The sequence below is a fragment of the Balaenoptera acutorostrata genome, chromosome 4 (assembly GCF_949987535.1).
Source record: "Balaenoptera acutorostrata chromosome 4, mBalAcu1.1, whole genome shotgun sequence".
In the NCBI taxonomy this organism is placed as follows: domain Eukaryota; kingdom Metazoa; phylum Chordata; class Mammalia; order Artiodactyla; family Balaenopteridae; genus Balaenoptera; species Balaenoptera acutorostrata.
Window position 1 is genome coordinate 139,318,868 of NC_080067.1, and position 26,110 is coordinate 139,344,977.

General features: G+C 45.8%; 1 protein-coding gene and 1 non-coding gene across 2 annotated transcripts; both read left to right on the forward strand.

The window, feature by feature from the left end:
- Positions 1–8,438: 8,438 nt before the first annotated feature.
- On the forward strand, positions 8,439–25,383 carry MRAP (melanocortin 2 receptor accessory protein). Its single transcript, XM_007183694.2, is given in 5 exon segments — positions 8,439–8,612; positions 22,409–22,508; positions 24,768–24,870; positions 24,872–24,960; positions 24,962–25,383. Coding segments are annotated over 5 exon segments (564 nt in total). The 5' UTR covers positions 8,439–8,506; the 3' UTR covers positions 25,128–25,383.
- On the forward strand, positions 10,462–10,534 carry TRNAE-UUC (transfer RNA glutamic acid (anticodon UUC)). Its single transcript has one exon. It is a non-coding gene; the product is annotated as a tRNA-Glu (tRNA).
- Positions 25,384–26,110: the final 727 nt, after the last annotated feature.

Genomic DNA, 26,110 nt, shown 5'->3' on the forward strand with positions numbered 1-26,110 from the left:
CTTTTTTGATAAGCAGAATTTTTAAATTTTGGTAAAATACAATTTATCACTATGCCAATTTCTATTTTTTAAAAAGCTACTGAGATTATGATTGGGATTGCATTGAATATATAAATCAATTTGGGGTCAATTGACATCTTAATAACACCAGTGGGCATGGTTTCACCCATAAGCATGGCTTCTGTCTCTAAGTTTTAGGTCTTATTTAATTTCTCTCAGCAATATTTTGCAGTTTTCAGTCTTGCCCATCTTTTGTTAATTTTATTCCTATGTAGTTATAGGGCTTTTTTTTTACACAACAGCAGACATTTTTAATAGTATCAGAAAGCATAAATTATACTTGAAAAGATGTGTATTTTGCAACTGGAGGGTATAGTGTTCTGTACAAACAATAAGGTCTAGATGATTGATCGTTGTATGAGTTTGCTAGGGCTACCATAACAGAGTACCAAAGACTGGGTGGCTTAAGCAACAGAAATTTATTTTCTCACAATTTCAGAGGCGAGAAATCTGAGATCAAGGTGTCAGTAGCGTTGGTTTCATTCTGGGGCCTCTGTCCTTGGCTGTAGACAACCACCTTCTCGCTGTATCCTCACGTGGTCTTTCCTCTATGTGTGTCTGTCCTAGTCTCCTCTTCTTATGAGGTCACCAGCATATTGGACTAGGGCCCATTTTAACAGCCTCGTTTGAACTTAATTACCTCTTTAAAGACCCTAACTTAAGTCCCTAAATTTATGATTTTTACCTGATTTAGGGAATTTTCAGCCATTACATTGTCAATATTTTTTTTCTGGCCCATTCTCTCATTCTTGCCCTTTGGGGTACCATTTACCCATATGCAAGAATGCTTTATACTATCCCACATATCACAGAGTCTATTTTCTAAATCTCTTTTCTCTTTGTTTTTCAGATAGAATAAGTTCTGATTATCACTCCTCAAGTTCCCCAGCCGTGCCCAGTACCATCTCCATTCTGTGTTAAGTCCATCCAGAGAATTTTTCGTTATACATGCCATACTTTCTCAGGTCTGGACTTTCCATTTGTGTTTTGTTTTTATTTTCAGTTTCCCTTTCTTTGCTCAGATTCCCCCATTTGTTCATTCACTTTGGTTATATTTTCTTTTTAGACATTTGGACATATTTATAATAGTTGCTTTAAGGCCCTTACCTGCTAATTCCAATATCTAGATGATCTCAGTGTTGGTTTCAATTGACTTCCTTTTCTTCAGACTAGAGAGAAGTTACGTCTTTCCTATGTCTTTGTAATTCTAGTTTTTCTATTGTATACTGAACATTGTGGATGACATGTTATGGAGACTCTGGATTCTATTATCAAACTCTGCAGTGTTGATTCTTTTATCTACAGGCAGTTAACTTTCCTGGATTCAGACTCCAGACTTTGCTTCTCCTGAAATGAGAGGTAGCTGAAATCTCCATTCCGTTCTTTCAGCCTTTCAGCTGTTACTTCCCACTGGGCTCCTTTGACTCTCCCCTTGCACATATACAGCTCAGGAGTGACCCAAGGATTTTTTGTTAATTTATATTTTGAAATAATGTAAGACGTACAGAAGTGTTCAAAAATAGTACAAAGAGCTCCCAGCATCAGCAAAACCAAGAAATTAACATTGGTGGAATACTATTAACTAAGCTATAGATTTTATATTGATCTCACCAGATTTCCCACTAATGTCCTTTTTATTTTTTAAAAATATTTTTTCCAGTTTTATTAAGATATATTTGACATACAACGTGTGTACATTTAAGGTGTACAACATAATAACGTCCTTTTTCTGATCCAGGAGCCAATTCAGAATGTTTCGTTGCATTACTTGTTACGTTTCTTTAGTCTGCACCAATTTGGGATAGTTCCTTAATTTTTCCTTGACTTTCATCACCTTGACCGTTTTGAAGAAGACTGGTCAGTTATTTTGTAGAATGTCCTTCAATGTGGTGTTTCCTGATGTTTTATCATGATTAGATTGAGGTTATGCATTTTAGCAAGAATACTGCAGAGGTGATGTGCTCTCAGTGGGTACATGATGTCACTATATCTTATAACTGATGATGGTAACTTGATCACTTGTGTAAGGTGTTATCTGCTGGATTTCTCATTGTAAAGTTATCATTTTTCTCTGTGTAACTAATAAATAATTTGGAGTACATATGTTTTAAACTATGCAACTGTAGTTTTTCTTCAAATACTTTCACCCACTAACTTCAGCATCCATCAGTGGATCTTGCCCGCCAACAATTACTACTGTGGTGTTCTAGTGGTGGTTTTCTATTTCCATCCTTACTTCTCCATTTATTTATTATAATTCTTCTGTTAGGAAGGGCCATTCTTTCTCTACCATTTGTTTATTTAGTCGTTTATTTATATCAGTTGGGTTCATGGATATTTAGTTTATCTTATGGGTTATAATCCAACACTGTTGTTAAATATATATTTTGCTCAAGTTGTTCCAGATTTGGCTATCATTTTCACTTTCAGGTTGGTTCTGTACCATAGCCAAGGATATGAGCAATGTTTACACACAGATTTGAGGGTTTATTCTTCTGTGACCCTGTACTTTCCAGGACTCCCCTCCTCCCACTTTCCAGTTACTCAGTCTGTTGCCCCAAGCTCTGTCCCCTGACTCCTCAAGCCAATGAAACTTTAGTTTTCTGTTTGAGTTCAAGCTGTTCCATGCTATGAGGACTGAGGAAACATACAAGCAGAGAAACTGCTGTATAAATACAAATGTCACCCAGTGCAGTTCCCTTTTTCAAAGATTGGCTTCCCTTCAGTTTCTGCCTGCTTTCAGTCACTCTCCAGTGCCTCCAAATAGTTGCTTTATCATATCTTATCCAGATTTTATAATTGTTATCTGTGGGCTGGTTAGTGTGATACACACCATTCTACAATTATTGAAAACTATTTGATTGGGTTTTAATTTCATAATTTCGTACCTCAAGAACCTGAATTAGCTGACAGCTGTTACATCATTCTTTGCAGCCTCAAGATTTCTGGTTGTTAGGAATATGTTTTGTTTATCTCATGGAAAGCTTTCAGTATGATTGATACTATCAACAAATACTGATATTATAGTTATTGTGTAAAGCATGGTCTTTGTCTTCAAAAACTTTAAAAAGCAGTTAAGCAAGTAAGGACATGTACGGAAGTGAATTTTAAAATGTGGTAGGTCCTTACCAGAGTATTTAAGCATTTGACAATAACAAAGGTTGGTGAAGATGTGGAGCAACTGGAAATCTCATATTTTATCAATTAACCTTTTTCTGTGTAACAAATCACCCCGAAATTAAAGGCTTAAAAGAACAACCATTCACTTATGGTTACCCAAAGGGAAAGGGGTGGGAGGAGAGGGATAAATTAGAAGTTTGGGATTAACAGATACACACTATCTATATAAAATAGATAAACAACAAGGACCTACTGTATAGTACAGGGAACTATATTCAATATCTTGTAATAACCTATAATGAAAAAGAACCTGAAAAATATATGTATTTTTTATATACAGTTTTATATATATATATATATATATGTATAACTGAATCACTTTTCTGTACACCTGAAACTACACAACATTGTAAATTAACTATACTTCAATTAAAAAATAAAATTAAAAACAAACAAACAAAAAAGAACAACCGGGACTTCCCTGGTGGCTCAGTGGTTGGGAATCCGCCTGCCAATGCGGGGGACACGGGTTCGAGCCCTGGTCCGGGAGGATCCCACATGCCGCGGAGCGACTGGGCCCGTGTGCCACGGCTACTGAGCCTGCGCTCTGGAGCCCGCGAGCCACAACTACTGAGCCCGTGCTCCACAACAAGAGAAGCCACCGCAAGGAGAGGCTCGCACACCGCAATGAAGAGCGGTCCCCGCTCGCCACAATCAGAGGAAGCCCACGAGTAACAACGAAGATCCAATGCAGCCAAAAATAAATTAATTAAAAAAAAAAAAAGAACAACCATTCAACTAGCTCAAAATCTCATGATTCTGTTGATCATCCATTTAAGTCAGGCTCAGCTGGGTGTTCTTTGGATTTTGGCTGTGCTCACGCATGGGTCTACAGTCAGCTGCTGGTCAGCTGGAGTGCTCCACTCCTAGGGATTCGCTGGCTGTTGACGGGGCAACACGTCTCTGATCACCCAACAGGCTGGCTGGCTTCTGCTTATTCACAGCCTAACTGGGCAGGGGTCTGGGACAGTGGGCACATGGCCTTAAGGCCTTACTATGTTGGCCTGAAACTTACAAAACTTAATAGTCCTACTTATTAGTCAAAGCCAAAACAAGTCACAAAATCAAAAAATGGAGAAATGCGCTTCATTTTTTGATGTGAAGAGGATATAAAGTCACTGGGTGTACAAGGAAGAGGATTGTAGGCATTTTTGCAATGCTCCATATATATACTTGTGAGCGTGTAAACTGGTATTGACTTTTTTGAAAACTGTTTAGCTATACCTAGTAAAGCTATCCCCATCAATTCGACTCCTGATATATACCTGATATATAAATTAGTGCTTACGTCCACCACATATGTGAAAAAGAATGTTCGGGGCTTCCCTGGTGGCAAAGTGGATAAGACTCCACGCTCCCAATGCAAGGGGCCCAGGTTCGATCCCTGGTCAGGGTACTAGATCCCACGTGCATGCTGCAACTAAGAGTTCCATTGCCACAACCAAGGAGACTGCATGCCGCAACTAAGGAGCCGGTGAGCTTCAACTAAGGAGCCCACCTCCTGCAACTAAAACTCGGTGCAACCAAATAAAATAAATAAAATATTTAAAAAAAAGAATGTTCATAGCCCATTTATTCATAATAGCCAAAAAAGTGAAAAGAACTCAAATGTTCATCAAGAGGAGAATGGATAAATAAATTACAGAATATTCATATAATGGAATACCACAGAGGAAAAAAAAGAACATGTTGAATAAAAGAAGTGAGATACAGAAGAGTACATATTGAAGTGCATGATTAGATTTATATGAGGTGTGAAATTAAGCAAAACTAATCTGTGATGATAGAAATCAGAATAGCAGTTTCCTTGGTGTGTATGAAGAGTGGAGGCTGGTTATCCACCAGGAAGGATCCCGAGGGGACCTGCTGGGGCACCGGAAACGTTCTGTATCTTGATCTAGATGATGCTGATGTGTGTGTATGTTTCTGTGTGTGTCATAGTCATCAAGATATATCCATAAGGTGTTTGCATTTAATTGTAAGTTATACATCAATTTTAAAATAGTTTTTTAAAGGGTGGTAGTGATGCCAAATACGTGTGATTAACGTTGAGGGGAGGGAAAGTCACTGGGGCCCGGCAGGATCAGAGAAGTTGTCTTGGGCCATGGGGAACTTGCACTTGAAGGAACCGAATAGGAGGAAGATCCAGGGATTGGCCAAGAAAGGGGCAAGCACTCCCTCTTGACTCAGCTATTCTCACACTCTGCATCGCTCCACCTGCCAATTTTGCAAATCCCCTTGACTCCAACCTTCCAACCTCCTCAGTTTAAAATGAGAAAAGAAAAAAATTATAGTGACTTGGACAGGTACATGTTAAATTGCTTAAAAGTGTAAAAACATGTACAACCCCAATTAAGGTAGAGCTGGTAGCATAATTGTTTGTTTCAACACATCCTTAAAGGTCAGAGATTCTCTTATTTACAAAGCAGAAATAGAGACACAGACATAGAGAACAAACGTATGGATACCAAAGGGGAAAGGTGGGGGTGGGATGAATTGGGAGATTGGGAGTGACATGTATACACTATTGATACTATGTATAAAATAGATCACTGGACTTCCCTGGTGGTGCAGTGGTTAAGAATCCGCCTGCCAATGCAGGGGACAAGGGTTCGAGCCCTGGTCCGGGAAGATCCCACATGCCGTGGAGCAACTAAGCCCGTGCGCCACAACTACTGAGCCTGCGCTCTAGAGCCCGCGAGCCACGACTACTGAGCCCACGTGCTGCAACTACTGAAGCCCGTGTGCCTAGAGCCCATGCTCCGCAGAAAGAGAAGCCACCGCAATGAGAAGCCCACGTGCCGCAACGAAGACCCAATGCAGCCATAAATAAACAAACAAACAAATAAATAAATAAATTTACAAAAATAAAAGATCACTAATGAGAACCTACTGTATAGCACAGGGAGCTCTACTCAGTGCTCTGTGGTGACAGAGGGGAAGGAAATCCAAAAAAGAGGGGATGTATGTATACGTATAGGTGATTCACTTTGCTGTACAGTAGAAACTAGCACAATATTGTAAAGCAACTATACTCCAATAAAAAAGTAATTTAAAAATAAGTCAGAGATCCTTTATCTTTATCTTTTTATCAACAAGATCTCACTCAGCCTTGAAATTGAACCGCTCTTTGGTCACATTTCTTTGCTGCTAATAGCCTAGGTCACCTCATTTGACCTTCAATTCCCAGCGGAGAAGGAGTCCCTGTCTCTTCTCCCTCCCTGTATCCATGCCTGTGTCTTAAGAGCATGATGTTCTTTGTCAGTTGCTTTTCGTAAGTCACGTCCATGAAGACTGCCTAGTGCCAAGGGGAGTTCAGCAGACTGGGAGTCGGGAGACTCAGGTTCTTATCTGGACTCAATCACTAATTGGCTGGGTAAGCCTGAACATGTCACTTAACTTTCTGGAAAATACTGTGTGTGTGTGTGTGTATGTGTGTGTGTGTGTGTGTGTGTGTGTGTGTGTGCGCGCACATGGGTGCATGCTGGTGGATGATGATGGTAACCTGAGGTTGGGAAACTTTTTACAAGACGTTCTCCTTAAAGGACAGGCAGAGAGCTGGAGAACGTGAATAGTTAAGGCAAGAAATAGAAGGAGTTCATCTGTATCCAAGGTTGGTGTTGTACACAGAAAGAGATGGATGGATTATGAGAGAGGGGGGGTGAAAGTAGAGCTGCAGAGGAGATGGACTCGATGGAGGGTGAGAAATGAGAAAAGAAGCACGGTGGGGTGGGAGGAAAGGCCACATTTGCTGGCAGGTGACAACAACAGCTTACGTTTACGGGCGCCTCCTACGGACAAGGCTGCTGTAAGTCCCCTGCCTGGCTGTGCCCATTCATACTTCCCAGACCCCCCCGCCCGCTGCCCGGGAGACACATGCTGTGGTCATGCCCATTTCACGGGTGAGGAAAGCCAGCTGCAGAGAGGCTAAGTCACTTGTCCAGGGCCACACTGCTGGGAAGAGCTAGAGCCAGGACGCAAAGTGGGCAGCCTGGCTCCGGAACCCGTGCTTGTGTCCCCTACACTCTACTGTCCCTTAACCAAGGACTCCCAGGGGGCATGTGCACAGCCACAGCTGGACGTGCGTGCACAGGGACGTGCGTGCTGTACGGAGCGTCTTTTCAAGGGGCTCTTTCATCTCCTCACTTTGGAGACGCAGGAGCTCACTTCTCCCCTTCTAATCGACTGAACCACCGAGGTTCCGTTCAAGAGGAGGGGTCCCCATGGAGTGCTGCAGGCCCCCCAGGTGGGCCTGAAGTTGTCTGGGTTCACTGTCTACACCGTCAGTGCCCAGCTTTCCTCTGGCAGTGTTGACCTGAATCAAGAAGGTGGGAAAGTTCATATACTGGAGGGAAAAGTCCCCATCATTCTGTGCATTTCGATTTCATAACTAATTCTAGGGATCCTCTCACATTTAGTCCTGCTCACTCCCAGTACTTGCAATGTTCCTCTTGATTGCATCTATGCTCTTAGAAAAGTGAGCGTACAACTTGGAGTCAGGCCCTGACCGGCAGAATCCTTGTCCCATTTGTCGTCAGCAGAGGGCTGGTGAACCCTATTCACCCTGGGGCCCTGTTTCCCAAGAGCACAATCCACGTGGGATCTTGACACGAAAAACAGCCCGTCTGAACAGAGGCGACTGACTGATTGTTTCTTGGGGGCTCAGATGAAAGCTGGGAAGTGTGCTCAGTTGGAGTGGAGTGTTCTTTTGGTTTAATTAATTGCTGATGTGTACACGAGAGGTTGCAAGTTCAGGGCTGACATCACTCAGGCCCTCGGATAAGGAATCTAAGCCAGTGATTTGCTGGTTGCTTAATAGCACCAAGCACTGCCTTAATGCAAGTCAAGGGCACGGCCAGGCTTTTGATTTGTTGATTAACTTTTTAAGTATTTAAGGTAAAAAGTGACTGTCCTTTCCAATCCTAGCCCACATCTTGCCTTTCAAGGGGCCCTGGGGGATCTGTTTTCCTGTCCTGATGCTGAGGGCCAACCTGGAACTGCCCTGGGACTGCAGGCTCCAGCCTTGTAGCTCTGTTTGTTTTGGAGTTCCGTCAAGCAGGGCAGGATGGAACGCTCTACTTGAACACTGAAGATGTCAGGCCCACCCCTCTGACCTTCCTCTGAGCCCAACGGCTCTGATAAGTGGGCAGGCCTTGAGCCTGGAGACCCACAGACACACTTGGATGATTTTACAGAGATCAGCTGGGCAACCTCCTGGTAGAGCTCTGAGCAGCTCCGGAGGGGGCCACCTGCCCGTGCCGCAGGCATGGCCAACAGGACCAATGCCTCCACTGCATACTACAGCTACGAATACTACCTGGACTACTTGGACCTCATTCCCGTGGATGAGAATAAGCTGAAAGCCAACAAACGTGAGTCCTGAACTGGGAAAGCTGGCCGGGCAGAGGCTGGGGGTTGGCCCAAATGACTTTTCTCCGTTCACTTAAGAACTACAACAGATGTCACCGGGAAGCCAGAACACGACTTGAACTCGTGGATATAAGGGAATGGGGGGGGGGGGTGTATCTGTTATCTTCTGTAATAAGTTTGGAACTAACCTCCTGAGAAACTAAGACACTTTGGGAGCAGAATCTACTGGTAAGATAGACTTCTGGATAGAGTTAGATTTGTCTAGGGTTCCAATAAGCTAGATGAGTTTCTTCAAATTGCAGATTTCACGTTTTCTGTTGTCTCTGTACAGAAGTGGGAGAGAGTTACTGTGCCCACTCCTCAGATGTGTGATTTACTAATTCCTATTAAAATACCCACCAGTGTTTCATCTTCACAGTCTCAGGAAGGACAACCAGACAAGTAAACATCCTTTTCCTCCTTGCCCCTGCCCAGTCTTTATCTCTTGTGTAACTTGGTACTTGGTCAGCAATCTCCTCTGATTATCCCAGCTAGTCAGTCAAGATAATGAGTTAACTGAGGGAATGAACATGAAGAAAAAACCAAACAAAACAAAAACAAAGTCTCAGTTTCAGGAGCCCATCCTCTCTGCCTATTCTGAAGTCTCCTGGGTTCCTTGGGATTTCACTACCATCACACACTATGTCCTTCAAAAAATGAACGCAGTCCTTAGAAGGAACCGGATGCTTCTCATATGAAAAGAAAGATAGTCTGTTACACACCAGCTCAAAACTGAAATTCACTCAGATGGTATCATTTAATAAAAGGAGGCAGATCCCCGGCAGGGCCCTTGGGGAAAGTCCTATAGAATGTCTGGTTAGGAAGTGTTCTGTTTCCTGTTTCATTTACACCTTGCAGAAGCTGACGACTTCTGTTTCATGTTTGCTGAGGACTTCCTGTATCCCTGGCACTGTAGCAAAACCTTTGGGGGCAAAATAGATTTGGCGTGTGTTTTCTGATACAAGGTATATAATCATGACATTAAAATGCAGATTTTTTTTCACATACGAGACTCGCAGTAAGGAAGACATATAGTAATAGGGAGAAAGTGGCAGATTTGAAATAAAAGCCCACATAAGTATATTATCAAAAGTTCAGAACTTCGGGATACATATTGATCTGGACAACATGTAGCTCTGCATTCAGGAAAGAGTTTTTAAAATTAACACGAATTAAATAAAATTCTGGCTCAGCTTCAGACACCCCTCTCAGCCACCACCTGGCCTCCAAAGAGTCTCCCGGCTGCTTTGGGTGGGAGGACCGTTTGCAACTTTAGAATCTTAGAACCCATGATGTCAGTCCTCTGCCCTTCCCCCCTTCCCCACAAACAGCTTCCATTTCTGGCGAAAACAGCTGGTGTTCTCTAAATTGTGTATGAGGTTTGAGATGTTCTTTCTTGCACCCTTGAACTGGAGTTGGAAGTTTACAACCTGGGGAGCTAGAAATGAGGTCAAATAAGAAATTCCTCCTCAAACTCCCAAACCCAGTAAAGATTATCTCAGTGAGGAATCTTACCAGAGACACAAGTCACTGCCCTGCCACCCCCCAGACAAGCTAGATGTTGGGGGCTTTTGACTCCTACAGGGGGAAGCCAGTTGCTGGCTCATCCCTCCCATGAAGAGTAAACATCGATTGGTATTTTCATAGCAAGGATTCAAGTTATGCATCTTAGGGGACTGACAAAATAACTCTCCCATATCTGCATACAGACAATAGAAAACAGGATATCTACAATTTGAAGAAACTCACCCAGCTTATTGGAACCCCAAACAAATAAATTAAACTCTATCAAGAAATCCATCTTAAGGAAATTCCCTGGTGGTCCAGTGGTTAGGACTCGGCGCTTTCACTGCCGAGGGCCCAGGTTCGATCCCTGGCCGGGGAACTAAGATCCCACAAGCCACGTGGTGGGGTGGCCAAAAATTAATTAACTAATTAAAAAAATAAAATTAAATAAATTTTAAATCTCATTTATTAAAAAAAAATCCATCTTAAAAGAATATTCTGTCTCAAAAGTGTCCTAGTGTCTTAGAAAGTTAACTCCAGATTTATTACAATGGATATGAGATGCCATTTTATACCCAACCCCTAGATATCAGGAATCTTTGACACCCACAGGGAGAGGTGTTCCTTCTGGGATCCTTTATTCCTGTTTGTGTCTCACGTATCCCAGGCTTCATGTCTTATCTGAATTTAATTTCGAACGTCTCTGGAAAAGAATTTTGGGGCTAGGCAAAAATCCCTCCCCCACCAGGGTGTTTATGCCCTGAATAGATTAATTGTCTTGTTTTTTCTGGGTGACCAGCCATGGGGCCGTGGCTACGTCAGGGCTAGGTGCATGGACTCCCAAGCCTGTCCGCTGTAATTCACATCTGAGCTCTGCTACTTACTAGCTCCGTGATCTTGGGCAAATAAGTTAGCAAGGCCAGGCCAGATTCAAGAGGAGGGAATTAGATGGGTTCTAGTGGGAGAAGCATTAAAAATTGGAGGCAGCCTTCAATTCACAATAAACAAGAAAAATATGGCAGATGGCAAGATGTGCTCCACAGAAAAATCAAATAGGAAGGGTGGCTAGGAGAGCTGGGGCCCAAGGAAGTGTTGACACCCTGACTAGGGTGGTTGGTAAAGGCCTCTCTAAGGTGACATGTGAAGAGGTGAGAGATCAAGCCTTGAGGATGTCTTGGGAAGGAGTCTTTTAAGCAGCAGGAATACTGAGGGCAAAGGCTCTGAGGCAGGGGAGCACCTGGTGTATTCCAGGAATGACAAAGAGACTGCACTGACTATTCCCTTATATTTTTGGAAACTACTTTGGAAATATCGTTTTTCTCTTAAAATGGAAACCACTTTATTATTTCATAAGTCAACACAACCCATCCATCAACAAGAACAAAAATAATAGAAATATATGGGCAGTTGATATGTAAAGACAATAACAGAAGGAACTCAGATGGCCAAGGAACATGAGAAAATGCTCAATGTCAAAAGTCATCAGGGAAATGCACTGGGAAAGAACAATCAGATACCATTTCCCACCCACTGGATCAGCAAAAATTAAAAGGTTGGTATTTCAAGTGTTGGGGTAAGAAGTACAGAGATGAGTGCTGTCAAACGCGGCTGATGGGATGAAATCTGGGTTCACCGTTTGGGAGAGCAACTTGGCAAGGACCAGAAAAGTTGCAGATGTTCACAAGGCATCATTCAGCATCCCTCTCCCAGGCAACCACCTCGGGAAATGCTTGCACGTGTCCACAAGGATACATGTATTTCGATGTTCACTGCAGCACTGTATGTCATAGGCAGAAACAGGAAACGACCTAATATCCATCAACAGGAGATGGGATAAATAAATGATGGTGTGTTACTATGACCACATTTTTAAAATATATTTTTTAAAGGTTGATATGCTCCTTAGTAAATTACTTCACTCTATCAGTCAGAAAAAAAATCAGTGTTAACGTTTCGATGCCTAGCCAATTAGGGTTGTTCTGTGTCTGTATCCCCATGTGCACACAGGCACATACACACGTGCGTGCATGGACATACACACACACCTTTACACCCACATACAATTGCACTCCTACTTTGTGTGCTGTTTTGTAATAACTCCTGCCTGGAGCTGCTGAGGGGAAACTGAGAACTCCCTTGGGTCCCCTCTCTCCTCCCTGGGCCTGTCTGTAACTGTATGAGGCGGGGTCCAGTGGGTGGGAAAGTGGACATCCTCTCCTATGGATGCTCAGCAGAGCTCAGGTGGGGAGGACAGGCCGCTGAGCTTGCGGGAAGTTGTGTTATCAGCTGGTGACAGTGACTCCATTTTCTGGTCCCTTTGGAAAACATCAACCTACAAGCCTATCTCCTTCTTCCCCCTGGTTTCAGTCTCTCTCTGTCTTCGCTTCCATCTCCTCAACCTCTTTCTCTTGCTGCACTCTCCTGAGGGCGACCAACCTTCTAGGTTTGCCCAGGACTGTCCCATGGATGCATATTGAGAAACCCAGGCACATCGGATGGTCACCTTAATTCTCCTCTCCTTCCTCAAGCCCCACAAACATAGGAACAGGGCTGCCACTAATCCCATGGTAGAGAAAATTAGAAAAAAGCCTCCTCCTTTGGGCACACAGCTAATCACAACCCATTCAGGTGGGGTCCCTTGAGCAGTGTGCAGCCTGCGTAACTGTTCATGGCATCCCTGCATAGGAGGGACTCCAGGCTCAACCATGAGCCCTTTGCTCATTTCCCTGCCCCTGCCCTCCCCAATAGGTCTAAGCCCCCTTTTCCTCCTGGTAGTCCCTCTGAAATTAGGCACTGTCAATTTTGTTCTCAGTCTTTTCAAAGACACCCACTTCCACACCAGACCAGAAACACTTCATACCTTTTCCCACCTTCTGGCCATCGCTCATGATTAATTCAACAATCAAAATTCTGTAACTATCCATTACGCGTCAGACAGTTGCACTGGGAGCTGGAGGTATAAAAGCAAATGGACTAAATCCACGTCCTCGATTTTTTTTTCAACAACTATTTTATTTTATTACCATGATGATCTATTTTGTGATGATGTATTTCCAAGTAGGTTACAGACCTCATGACACTCCTCCAGCAAATTTAGGAAACTATTAAAAGTTAGGACATCACAGTACGTCTAAACTCTTCAACAATTTCTTAGTATCATCTAATCTCCGGTCTATATTCAAATTTTCCCAGTTCCCCCCAAATGTGCATGAGAGCTATTTTGTGCACTCCATGAGAATGAGCTGAGTGTGGTCCCTGGAGTCTCTCTTAGTCTAGACCAGACCCTTTTTGTAGATGACACTGGCTCGAGGAAGAGATCAAGCAGGTCACACTGTTTATCCTCAACTGTCCCGTCAAGTGGGAGATACTGATCAGTAATAAACGGTTATTCAGTTAATGGTGTTAGGCTGGAGATTTGCGAAAGTTGCCCACAGAGCACAGAGAAGGACACCCCTGGGGAGAAGTAAGAGGTGAAGGAAGGCTTCCCAGGGAAGATGTGGCAAAGCTGAGTCCAAAAAATCGATGGGAATTTGCCTGCTACTCAGGGGGCTGGTGCAGGGTAGAGAACAGTTACACTCCTGTATATAAAAGATGTGCTTCGGGGAGGGTGTTTTGGGAAGAGTGACAAAGGATGAGCTCCAGATCCCCAGGGGCCAGTTTCTTGCAGGCCAGCCTCGGAGGATCCCTGTAAACTGCAGGGAGTCATTTAAGATTGTAAGCAGGGAAGAGACAAGGGCCGATTTGCTTGCTAAGAAAATGGCTCTGGTGAACATATAAATGTGAGGGTCAGTAGGGTAGTGGTGACACGTGGGCAGGAAACAGCCATGTGCGGGGGCTGGAAACATAAAGTTGAAAAGATCCCTACCCTTAGGAGTTCACAGTATAGGAGGGAGCGGCCGCATAAATGAACGAATGAGCGTGCTCCGGTGTTACAGCCACGGGAGTAGACGTATGTGAGGCTCAGAGAGGCCAAGTGACTTACTTAATGTCACCCAGCTGACTAGTCACAGAGCCAGGACCTAAATTCCAGCTCTGATGCCTCAGGACTCTTCCCAGGACACTCGTCATGATCAGGGGGCAGATTCTCACCAGGATGTCATATCCAGCAGAGCAGGAACATTTGTCAACCTCTCTCTCTCTCTTTCTCTCTCCCCCGAGCTCCTAAATAGTGCCTAGCACACAGTAGGCACACAATAGCTGTTTGCTGAATGAATGAATAAACTAATGTGAAGTAGGCAGCTCTTGCACACATTATTAATTTTTACGATGAATATTTGCATCAATTATCAATTTATTGTCTCTCAGCTCTGAATGCGCCCTTCAAAATAGGCTCTGTGATCAACGATGGAATTTCTTTAAAGTGAGCACATGTTAGGATTTCTCAGGAGAGGGCTCTGGAGGGCACTGCTGGAGCACCGGGGTTGAGGGTTCAGCAGTGAGGGCGTGGGGATGTCTGGGGGAACTAGCTCCGGTCCCTGGCCCAGAACACCGTCTCCCTGAGATCTTGCAGCCTCAATGTGGCAATAACCTCTCTGCAGCCATATAGACAAAGAAACCAAAGCCCCCGGGGAACCTGTGGTTGGTCGGGGAAGGGCCGTGCCTCCAGAGCCCCTGCCGGCCAACTCCTCCCTCTCCCTCCCTTCCCCCTCAACAACCCCCACCCACCCACCAGGCCTCCAGAGGGTTCTCTATGGTTTGTCCAGCAGCTCCAGGCAAGCTCAGGCCTGGCTGAATGACCCAACCCCTCTGCCATCCAGTGGCCAAACCACATCTCCTCCAGGGAGGTCTGAACCCCTTCCAAGTTTGTCCTTCCTTGGTGTTATAGGCTGAATTGTGTCCCCCGGCCCCCCGCCAAATTCTTATGTTGAGGTTCTAACTCCCAGTACCCCAGAAGGTGACTGTATTTGGAGATAAGACCTTTACAGAGGTGATTAAGTTAAAATGAGGTCATTAGGCTGGGCCGTAATCCAAAGCGGCTGGTGCCCTTGTAAGAAGAGATTAGAACACAGACACACACAGGGGGATGGCCGTGGGAGGACCCAGTGAAAGACAGGCCAAGGAGAGAGGCCTCAGAAGAAACCGACCCTGCGGACACTTTGGTCTTGGACCTCCAACCTCCGGAACTGTGAGAATATTAATTTCTGTTGTTTAAGTTACCCCAGACACGGTACTTTGTTACAGCAGCCTGTATTAGTCCTTTCAGGCTGCTATAACAAAATACTATAGACTGGGTGTATTATAAACAACAGAAATTTATTTCCCACAGGTCTGCAGGCTGGGAAGTATGCAACAGACACATAGGGAATGCCCTGGATTGTCCCCATGGACTCGAGGGCAGGGCACCCTCTCCTACAAGATGAGGGTCGTGCGGGACTCTGAATACTATCTACTGTCTCTAAAGAAAATTCCTTATAGCTAAGCATCACCAAGTCAGATTTTAAGTAGTCAAGCCCTGTCTTAGTCTCCTTGGGCTGCTATAACAAAATATCACAGGCTGGGTGGCTTAAATAACAGACATTTATTTCTCACAGTTCTGGAGGCTGGAAGTCCAAGATCAAGGTGGCAGTAGATTCTCTGTCTGGTGAGGACTTGCTTCCTGGCTTGTAGATGGTCACCTACTCTTTGTGTGCTCACAGGGCCTTTCCTTGGTGCAAATGGTGAAAGAGTGTATGTGTGTCTCTTTCTCTTCTTATGAGGTCACTAATCCCAATGAGGGCTCCACCCTCATGACCTCATCTAACCCTAATTACCTCTCAAAGGCCCCACGTCCAAAAATCATCACACTGGGGAGTAGGGCTTCCACATATGAATGGTGGGGAGGAGACACAAACATTCAGTCTATAGTGGCACCTTTGTCTTGGCCATCAGCTGAAGCAGACAGAGAGAATTCACTATGCACATCCTGTCTGCTAGATATATTTCAAATCAGATCTGGCTGTGTATGCTATTTTGTACCCTGCTCTTACTGACCTCACAGTATTTTGTTTTCCCATGTTGTTAAATATTCTTTCACAAAAATTTTGCAAATAGCTGCATGGTGTTCTAGAAATATGTATCTTTGAACATATAGAATGTTTCCAGAATTTTGCTCTTATAAGCAGTGGCCTTGGGGAGAGAACTTTTTCCACTGTTGTGTGTTAAGTAAAGATGTCTCGCCTATTTTTGTCCTTAGTATTTGAATTCAAAAAAGTTCACTAAAAAAGAAAAAGCCTAAAAAATGCAAAAGCAGAAATCTCCCTCATCCAATCTCTGTGCTCCTGTTATCACTGTGTCACTCTTGTTTTCTGTGATGATCAGCAAAAGGCAGCATTGGGCAGTCTCAGGGATGCTCTGTTACTTGGCTTCAAAGATACGGTAAGGTAAGCGTGAGTCCAGGTGAGGGTGGACAGAGGTCAACCACAGCAAGCAGGTGACCTCCTTTACTGACAAATGTGACTTTCTCTCCCTGCCAGTTCCTCTGGGCTGGATCGCCAACCCAGTCAAACAAATCAGAAAGCATCGTATCCCAGGTCTCTGCAGGGGTGCACATCAAAGACAGAAAGATGCTGGGAATGCTTTGGGCAAAGAGGCAAAGCTCTTGCTCAGATCGTCTCACTAGAAGGTCACCTAGGGCAGCTGGTAGACATGGCGAAGTCCAGGCTGGGTTCAACTCCTATGTCAAGTAGAGAAGACAAAAATAGAAGAAAAAATCCCCGAGCTCATGTGTTAACCCAGCAAGCAGGAAGGATTTTAAGATTTTTGTGTTCATGCCCAGGCAGTGCAATTTATTCCATCATGGTTGGGCAGATAATTGGAAACATCTAGGGATTTAGATATATTTTTATGAGCATTCAGTGCTGACTTGAAGGCTGTGGGTTGCCCTTTCCCAGGGATGGCTTAAAATCTGGTGTGATTCTGTTACAGGGACGTCACAAGGATTGTTACCCTTGTGATCTTTCAGATGTGGCTTCTGTTTCACGGAAAGGTTAAGAATCTTCCCAACACTGTCAGAGAGGTGGAAAATGCAAATCTGTTTCCTGAGACCCTGCCTGAACAGACTGATTACACGTTTGATCTTCTATTTGTTCCCTTTTCAGAGGCTAAGCTTAGGAGAAAAAAACAGTCCCATATTCCAATCTTATAGCAACCATACAGATTATTTTAATACGATGAGTCTCCAGATACTACTCAAGTACTCCCTTGCAGGGAGTAGTGAGATGAATTGATTTTCCTTGGGTAGTGTCTGGCTTTACTGCTGTTATTATTTACCTCTCAGATCAATATGTCTTCTTCCTTTAATTAGGGGTTAGGAAGAATTTGTCATAGCCCATATTGACTTCTGCTGATGCACTGCCTCTGGCGGCTTCAATAATAAGGCAGTCTGGTAAGCTGGGATGAAGTGAGAGAGTGGCATGGACATATAGACACTACCAAATGTAAAATACGTAGCTAGTGGGAAGCAGCCGCATAGCACAGGGAGATCAGCTCGGTGCTTTGTGACCACCTAGAGGGATGGGATAGGGAGGGTGGGAGGGAGACGCAAGAGGCAGGAGATACGGGGATATATGTATATGTATAGCTGATTCACTTTGTTATACAGCAGAAACTAACACACCATTGTAAAGCAATTATACTCCAATAAAGATGTTAAAAAATAAATAATAATAAGGCAGTCTATTCATCTGCTTCTCTGACAGCTAGGAGAGGAAGAACAAAAACATACCGCTAACCAATCTGTTCTGAACACAATGCATAGACTTCAGGGTAAAGATTGAACAAAGGACCTATATATAACTCTTCTCTTTTGGTCAGAGGGATCAAGTTCAGGTTACAACTTTAATTATGATGTTTAAATCTTCAGCAAATTGTCAGTCCCGTGGACATGACGTAAGCAGTGAAAGTGATTTTTAAACAAAGATATGAGCATGTTTACCTTGGAACAAATTTCCCATCAAGCTAGCCCCATGTGGAGCTGCCAAACTTGAATGAGTCTGTCATTGCTCAAAAACTGCCTGGAACGCTTACTTTGGAAATGACTTTGGTGGCCATGACACATTCTATGAAATGTCCACAGTGATAAGTTATGTATTTCTTTGGAGAGTGGATTTGCTTCTGGGAAATAGTTAAGAATCACCCAGAAACCAATCAGGTGAATGGACTTAAGCTGATTGATACCAGCTGGGTGTCAAAAGTAAAATATCTCATAAAGTAGCAAAATTGGTGTGTGTGTGTGTGTGTGTGTGTGTGTGTGTGTGTGTGTCCTTCAAGGTGATTGCAAAAGAAGAATTTATAAATGTTTGATCATCGTATGTATTTTAGGAAAATTTAGATGACTCTGTGGTAGAGAGCGGATAATTATTTTGAAGGTCCGCATTCATTTGGATTTGTCAGTTTTGATATGTTCATTTAAAAAGTCAATTTTTTTACACATTCAATAGAGAAAATTGGTTAAATTAACAGAGTTCCAGATAAAACAGATGTTGATTTCTCTTTCATGTACAAGTTTGAAGGATGGGATGGTAGGTCAGCTCCATGAAATCTTCAAGAAGTGGCTTTGTTCTAGCTCATGTCTCTGCCATCCCTGCCATCCAAGCCTGGCTCTAGCCATCACATCCATCTTCTGGGCAACAAAATGGAGTAAGGGCATAAGAAGGGACATGGGTTTTAGAAATCCAGCCATCTCTGCAGAAGGACTCCTAGAAGCTGTCCTGTAACTGCTCCACTCACATTTTATTGGCCAGAACCTTGTCTCATGACCCTACTAACTGAAAGGGAGGCTGGGAAATGTAGTCTTCATGCCAGGAAGCCATGTGACCTGCTAAAGGAGGGGTTCTATTACTATGGAAGCATGTGAAAGCAAACATTAGGATTGACAGCCAGCAGTCTATGCTACAATTACCTTTACTCGTAGCTTACATTTTAGTGAGCTTGAAGGATGCTGTGATATTACTTGCCACAAAGCCCTCTTAACTGAAATAATATTAGTTCTATTTATACATTGGTTCACAACCATTAAACAAGGAATTGTGCCATGTACATTGCATACACATATTATTTTATTTAATTTGCCTAACAGCCAAAAAACACATACTATTATACCCGTTTAACAGATAAGGAGTTTATCTGTTAATAAATTTAGAGATGTAAAAATCTCAGATTGCCTGAGATCAAACAGCTAGGAAATGACCAAGTCAGAATTTGATGGCCTCCAGAGCCTAGGCCCTTAACCCCGTTATTATTCCCCAAGAAGGGGAAAATCTTGGGGTTAATTTTATTCTAGGACCTTGGAGAAGAGGGAAGGGAAGGGGAGTTTTCCGTGGCTGGACCAGTTTCATTGTCAAGCCAGCCTGGTGTTCCTTGTTGTAAAGACAAGCCCACGGATGTTTAAACATTTCCAACACTGGGGAATGACAGCTCTCACCCTTGGTACAAAATGTTCTCTCAAGCACTTAGGCTGAACCTTCAGGAAGAAGAGGAAAAAACCCTATTTTCTTGTCTGCCTTTTTCAACAGAACATGACGAAATAGAATATAGTACAGGAAACGGCTAGTGGCTACTGTTCGCCTTTTTGGTCTGGCGAAATTAAAATTTCACTTCTCTGAAGACGCTGTGTTCTGGGAGTGGTAACATCTCATTTCCTGCTCAGCAGATAATGACCAAGGGCTGGGAGAGACAGTGTGAGCCTGGGAGAGGGGAGGGGGCGTCTCAACTGCTCAGGTTTGGAAGCTGTTTTCTTAGAGGCTCTGACGGAACTTACGTAGGTGCCAGAGACCTCAAATCCTGCATTACTTTTATGAAAGTAAAAGAGCGTTAGTGTCTGCAGAAATCTGAAACTTCCTTATACAATAAAAATCCCAAACCATATTTTCTGGAAACATACATACTCTTACACTTTGAGGGTTATACAATAAATTGTGACTCTCTGGGACAGAGTTGAACTGAAGCAGGTATTGCGGGATAATACACAGTGAGCAGGCAAGGAACGCTAAGAAAGTCAGAGGCTTCTTTAGATTGACGTATACACACTACTGTATATAAAATAGATAACTAATAAGAACCTACCGTACAGCACAGGAAACTCTACTCAATACTCTGCAATGGCCTATATGGGAAAAGAATCTAAAAAAAGAGTGGATATATGTATATGTATAACTGATTCACTTTGCTGTACACCTGAAACTAACACAACATTGTAAATCAACTATACTCCAATAAAAAAAATTTTTTTTTAAAGATGGTTTAATGAAAGAGTTAGCTTTTTTTTTTTTAATTAATTAATTAATTAATTTATGGCTGTGTTGGGTCTTCGTTTCTGTGCTAGGGCTTTCCCTAGTTGCGGCAAGTGGGGGCCACTCTTCATCGCGGTGCGCGGGCCTCTCACCATCGCGGCCTCTCTTGTTGTGGAGCACAGGCTCCAGACGCGCAGGCTCAGTAGTTGTGGCTCACGGGCCCAGTCGCTCCGCGGCATGTGGGATCTTCCCAGACCAGGGCTCGAATCCGTGTCCCCTGCATCGGCAGGCAGATTCTCAACCACTGCGCCACCAGGGAAGCCCTCCAATAAAAATTTTTTTAAAAAGTCCTTAAGCTTAAGACAGATGGCAACAACCTCATTTCCTATTTCCCAGGAGCCCATGCGTCCCCTTCAACAGTTTGTGGCTCTAGAGCACCCCCAGCAGTTTCTCAGGTCAGGGACAGAAAGCAGAGAGGAGGTGAGAGTCAGCCTCGGGGGGCTTTGCTGTCCTTGCCTCTCTTCAGTGTGAGTGCCAAGTTGCTGATGCATTACTAGGTGGTAGAGGTCCATGATTCCTTTTGCAGATACTGCATCTTTTCCTTATTACCTGTTTTTGACACTTTTAGGACCTAAAATCAACTCTTACAAGGTCTCAGTTTCTCCCTCTACCTGTCTTGGATCATAGAGGGCAGAGGTAACGATCTTTACTAAATTACTATTATTTACCCCACAAATGACTCATAGATCTCTAATCCTCCATTCATTCATTCAGTTATTTGTTCATTTGTTCACCCATTTATAAACATCTTTTCATTTGAATCCATCACAGAAACATCTTTTGTTTGAACAGAACCCAACAGAAGGCAGGGCAGGGCTAGCACAGGCAGTGCAGCAGGAGTGCCGAGGAGGATGCTGGGGGAGAGATGCAGCATCCTGAAGGGGGTCAGCGATTTCTGGTGGGCTAGGTTGGCCCCCTCTGAATCCTTAACAGCCCCCAGCAAAGCCTGGCTCGTGTACATGCTTAATACATGCCTGTTGATTACCATCCTTCAGTGGCTTCCTTTGGTCACACATGTAGGTGCCTAGCATATCCTGGTCTGGGGCATCTTGTCCTGGGGGCATGAGTGTGTCTGGGATAAGGTACTTGCAGACACTAATTATGAGCCTGGTACTCTGTGCCCAGAGCCAAAGACAAACCCCAAGAGAAACTATACCCCTGCAGTTCCCTAGCAACTTGCCGAAAGTTCCAGACCCGGAGTCTCAGAGAAAGGAACCTCCTGACCTGCCAGGATCTACCCAGGGCCCGGAAGAAACTAAGCATCTTTCCTGCTTTCCCTGTGTCCTTTCACGTCCGGCCACAGATACAGCCAGAGTAGCGGCTGCGATAGTGCTTTTTCCTCCTGCCACTGCCCTGCAGCTGGGCCTGTCCCTCGGAAAGAAAGGGACCAGCTCTTTCCACGTCTAGCAGGCTGGCCGTGGCAGGCCTCGGGTGACAACTCCACAGCGGGAAGGGCCTGGCCCTTCATGCAGCAGGCTGGCACTGTTGCCTAGTGCACATCTTTTTTTTTCTAAGTCTCTGATCTTGGGGTCTTTGAAGCTGCCCCTAACCAGGCTGGTAGGGGCTGCAGCCCTCACAGGGGAGGGGAGGCCGTCTTGCCACGTGAAGTTGCTCGGAGCTCTTTCTTCTGCCTCCCGAGAGGATGGGAGGCGGGGAAATCCATTCTCTGAGCATTAGTAGCAGCTGAAAAAGCAAATCCACGAGGTGTCACCCAACTTCACTTACTGTCTTTTCCCCTCAGTAAGCTCCCTAAACTCACCCAGAGGCCCGTGGCTCTGGGAAAACGCCAGGTCCCTGCTGCTGCCCGTTTCCTTCCTAAGCTTATCATTAATGGAAACACCTGCCCCCGTACCTCTGGCGCCCATCACAGCCGAGAACACTTAAGCCCCAGAGCCCCATCCCCACAGCACATGGGGGCCCTCGCTTCCCGCCCGTGGGCTCTGTGACATCACGCTGACGTGGAGATGCGTGTCCACCTCCCACAGATTCGATCGTCATCGCCTTCTGGGTGAGCCTGGCAGCTTTCGTGGTGTTCCTTCTCCTCCTGCTGCTTTCCATGTCCTGGTCAGCCTCCCCGCAGACGAGGTAAGTGAGGACAGGGGGTGGTATGTGGTAAGTGGCCACGTGAGGGGCTGAATAGGGGGAACCCGTATGTCCGAGGTGGAATATTATTTGGCCATAAAAAGGAATAAAGCCCTGATTCATGCCACAACGTGGATAACCCGTGGAAACACTGTGCTACGTGAAAGAGGTGAGGCACCGAAGACCACACGTGGTGTGATTCCCTGGATGTGAAATGTCTAGAAGAGGCAAATCCACAGACAGGAAGCAGATTAGCAGTTGCCCAGGGCTGGGAGAAGGCAGAGTAAGCGGGGCTGACTGCTAAGGGGCACAGGGTTTCTTTGGGGCACGAGGTAACTATTCCAACATAGATTGTGGTGATGGTCGCACAACTCAGGGAACATACTAAAGACCATTGAATTATAAACTTTAAACAGGTGAACTTTGTGGTGTGTAGACTATAACTCAGTTAAGCTGTTGAAGACCATGAAGCGGAAGTTAAATTGGAGGTACAATCCACACGTTCCAAGTAGTAACTAGAGCCGAGCTCATTGTATGTTAATTCTCCTGTGCTACGCAATTGGCCTCCCGCATCCAACTTTCTTTCCCTTCCAGCTGAATCCGCCCAACACAGCCACCGCTGTCCTAAGGACAACGCTTACAAGGGGCCCTATACCACCTCTCTCCCTGCCATAGCTCATGGGACCAGGGGTGGGCAACCAACCCGGAGAGGGCTGGTCCAGGGCTGGCCACTGCCCCTGGAAACATATGGCCTGGCAGGGGAGTTGGGGCCACGAGGCACTGAGGGGGCCAGAGGAGGACGGTAGCTGGGCGCCATTATGGACCAAGAGGTCCTGGGGCGTGGGAACCGTGATCCGGCACAGGCAACTGGGAGCAGGGGAGGTGAGCAGAGCTGTTCTGAGAGGAGGGCAAGAGGCGCCTCCAAGCCCCTGAAAGAACCAGAGGGCAGCCCCCCTGCCTGATGGGGGGGTCCCCGTGCCAGTTCCCAGAGGACCTGTGGATCTGCGGATTCACAGACCTGCCTGGAGGGGCCTCTGACTCTCCTACCCCCTCGTCCAGCTGCCCTGTCCACAGTGTCTCATGCACCGGCTCTACACACACCAGGTCATTCTGGTTCCCTTGGTCACATGTGGGAGGCGGGGACCAGCTTTCAAGCAATGAAGAAATCCATTCTTTCAGTTTTCAGAACTCACGTTGAAGCTCAGCAGATTTTTACCCCCAAGAGATCCCCGAGGGACAAACTAATGAAATTGACTTTCTTTTCTACTCTTCTGAGGTGACTTGGAGCAAGCCCTGTGCTAGGGACAGCTTGCGAGGATACTCAGCTACCCTCCCAGCGGAAGGTTCCCCAGTCTGGTGGGCACACAGGGGTTTTGCGCATCTTCTGGGCTACAGTTTTACAACAGGGCAAAATAATGACGCTCTTTGCCCTGACTGGCCGCATGGCTTACTACAGAAAATGCTCTCCAGGAACTTTGTGACAAGGAGTGCTCAGGGCGGCCAAATAGATCCTTAGTTAGATTTAGGAAAGAGAATGCTGAGTTGCTTCCCAAAGAGTCGTTCTTTCCATGCTGGGGAAAAAAAACAAAAAAAAGATTGTGCTAGCATCATCTGAGTCACCTGGAAGGAGGGCTTGGCTCCCTCGTGCTCCCTTCCTGGCCTTCTTCATTCACGTTCCAATTATAACCACATTTGAACGAGTTCTCTAGCTTAGACAGCTATCAGTACATGGCCTCATCTCATCCTGATACCCACAAGGCAGTTACCATCCCACTTCACTGATGAAACCAAAGGCAGGCGGGATGTGTCCCGTGCCCCCAGCACCTCGAGTGCAGGAGGCTCCATCCAGGGAGGATGGATTTCTGGCTCAGATACAAGTTGGTGTGAGGTACGGACACGAGACGAGCTACACTCAAACACGTGGATGGATGGAAGGTCAACCTCCCCCCCTCCCATCCCCCAACCCCTGCCTCCGCCAGCTGTGAATCTGTGACATGAGGTCAGAGGGAAAGCCCCAAGGTCAGGGTCACCATCGAGCACTTCCTCTTCTCTTCCATTTCTCCACTGTGGTGGCCTTGGTGAGCCAGGCTGACTGCCCCCCTTCCTGGGCCTGCTTCCCTGGCAGAGGGGCTCTCGCCCTGTGACTCTCCCCTGCAGGCTTTGGCCAGGCAGGAGGGTGCAGCAGGGAGCCCCCTCCCCAACCCGGGGAAGGACGGTTCTCCGGGCAGCTTGGATGCTTCCTTCCCTCTGTTCTGTCCGCAGGAACAATGCCCAGCACCACCCAACGTGCCCCTGGAGTCTCGGCCTCAACCTCCCCTTCTGTGTCTGGAAGCAACCCCAGCACCACAGGGCCCCCCAGGGGACCCCGCCGCCTCTACCGAGCTCGGTCGAGGAACCAGGTGGCAGAGCATCGGGCCCCGTCCAGCAGCTGCAGCGGGGGAGTCCCTCTACCTCGGCCCCCCTCCACCCCCCAGGGCCACCCTGCTCTCCTCTGGGAACTGGCCCTCGATGGGGACCCGCACGGCACCAACTGACGTCCGGAACTTCAAGCCCAGTGAGCCTCCCCTGCAGACAGAACCTCTCGATGGTAGAACCAACAACCCAAACCAGGGCCATTGCTGAGTGAGCCGGGGAACTCAAACCAACCTGGGCACACACGTGCCCTCTGAAAGCCTGTTTACAGGTAGCAAGTTGTGCAACTAGGTCAAGAATGACTGTACAAGGGGGCGCATGTATGCATTTACCCAAGGCTGGCAACAGCCCATCTGGCCGAGGGAGGAAGTCCCAAATATTGCTCATTTTATTTAGTGCACTTAACCTGCCTACTTACTGCTTATGCTTGCTTTGGGAAGGATAGAAAAGTAAAATATGTATGAATTAAGATTAAAAAATATTCACTGATCTTTACTATGTCACTTTATAGTTTCAGCTATTACTTCTGCAATTTTTTTTTTTTTTTATCAACTCTGAGTTCGCTTGGCTGATGTGCACCTTTTTTTAGGACGCCCAGGGAGTGCCTGCCAGGTCCCACTCCATCCCCCACTGACACCCACTGTTACTAAGATGGGGCAGTGTGTGCCCGGCCAGACTCGCTGACTGTGGTCAGGGGACCTGAGCCACACCTCCGACCTCCCCAAGGCCTTTCACAGACAGAGCCCAGGGAAGCGTCTCCCCGGACAGGGCAGTCGGGTCCAGCAGGCAAGGCTTAAGCCCAAGTGGCAGGAGGATCCCGTGCTGTGTGACTTCATGGGACCTCTGATCTGAGACCCCCGATGGACCTAGTTCTCTAGGGCCCGACAGCCTGCCCCTGGCAGGGTGCCAGCACCATACCACAAAGCCCATAAACCTCACCCCACCCCATCCCAGGTGACTGAAAAACAATTCTGTAAGGTGAGGGCCAGGCCTGGCCTCGCCAGCCTGGGGGACAGTGGGTTAGAAGGGAAGATGGGGGAAGGGAGACCGATGGGCTGCAGAGATGCAGAAAGGGGGCAGAAAGGACCACACGGGCTTTCCAACTTGAATCTAAACGTAGGATTCTGGCTTCAGGATATTCCAAGAACATTGCTGTGGGCGTTTTGCAGGGGAGGGAATAGGGGAGGTAAATG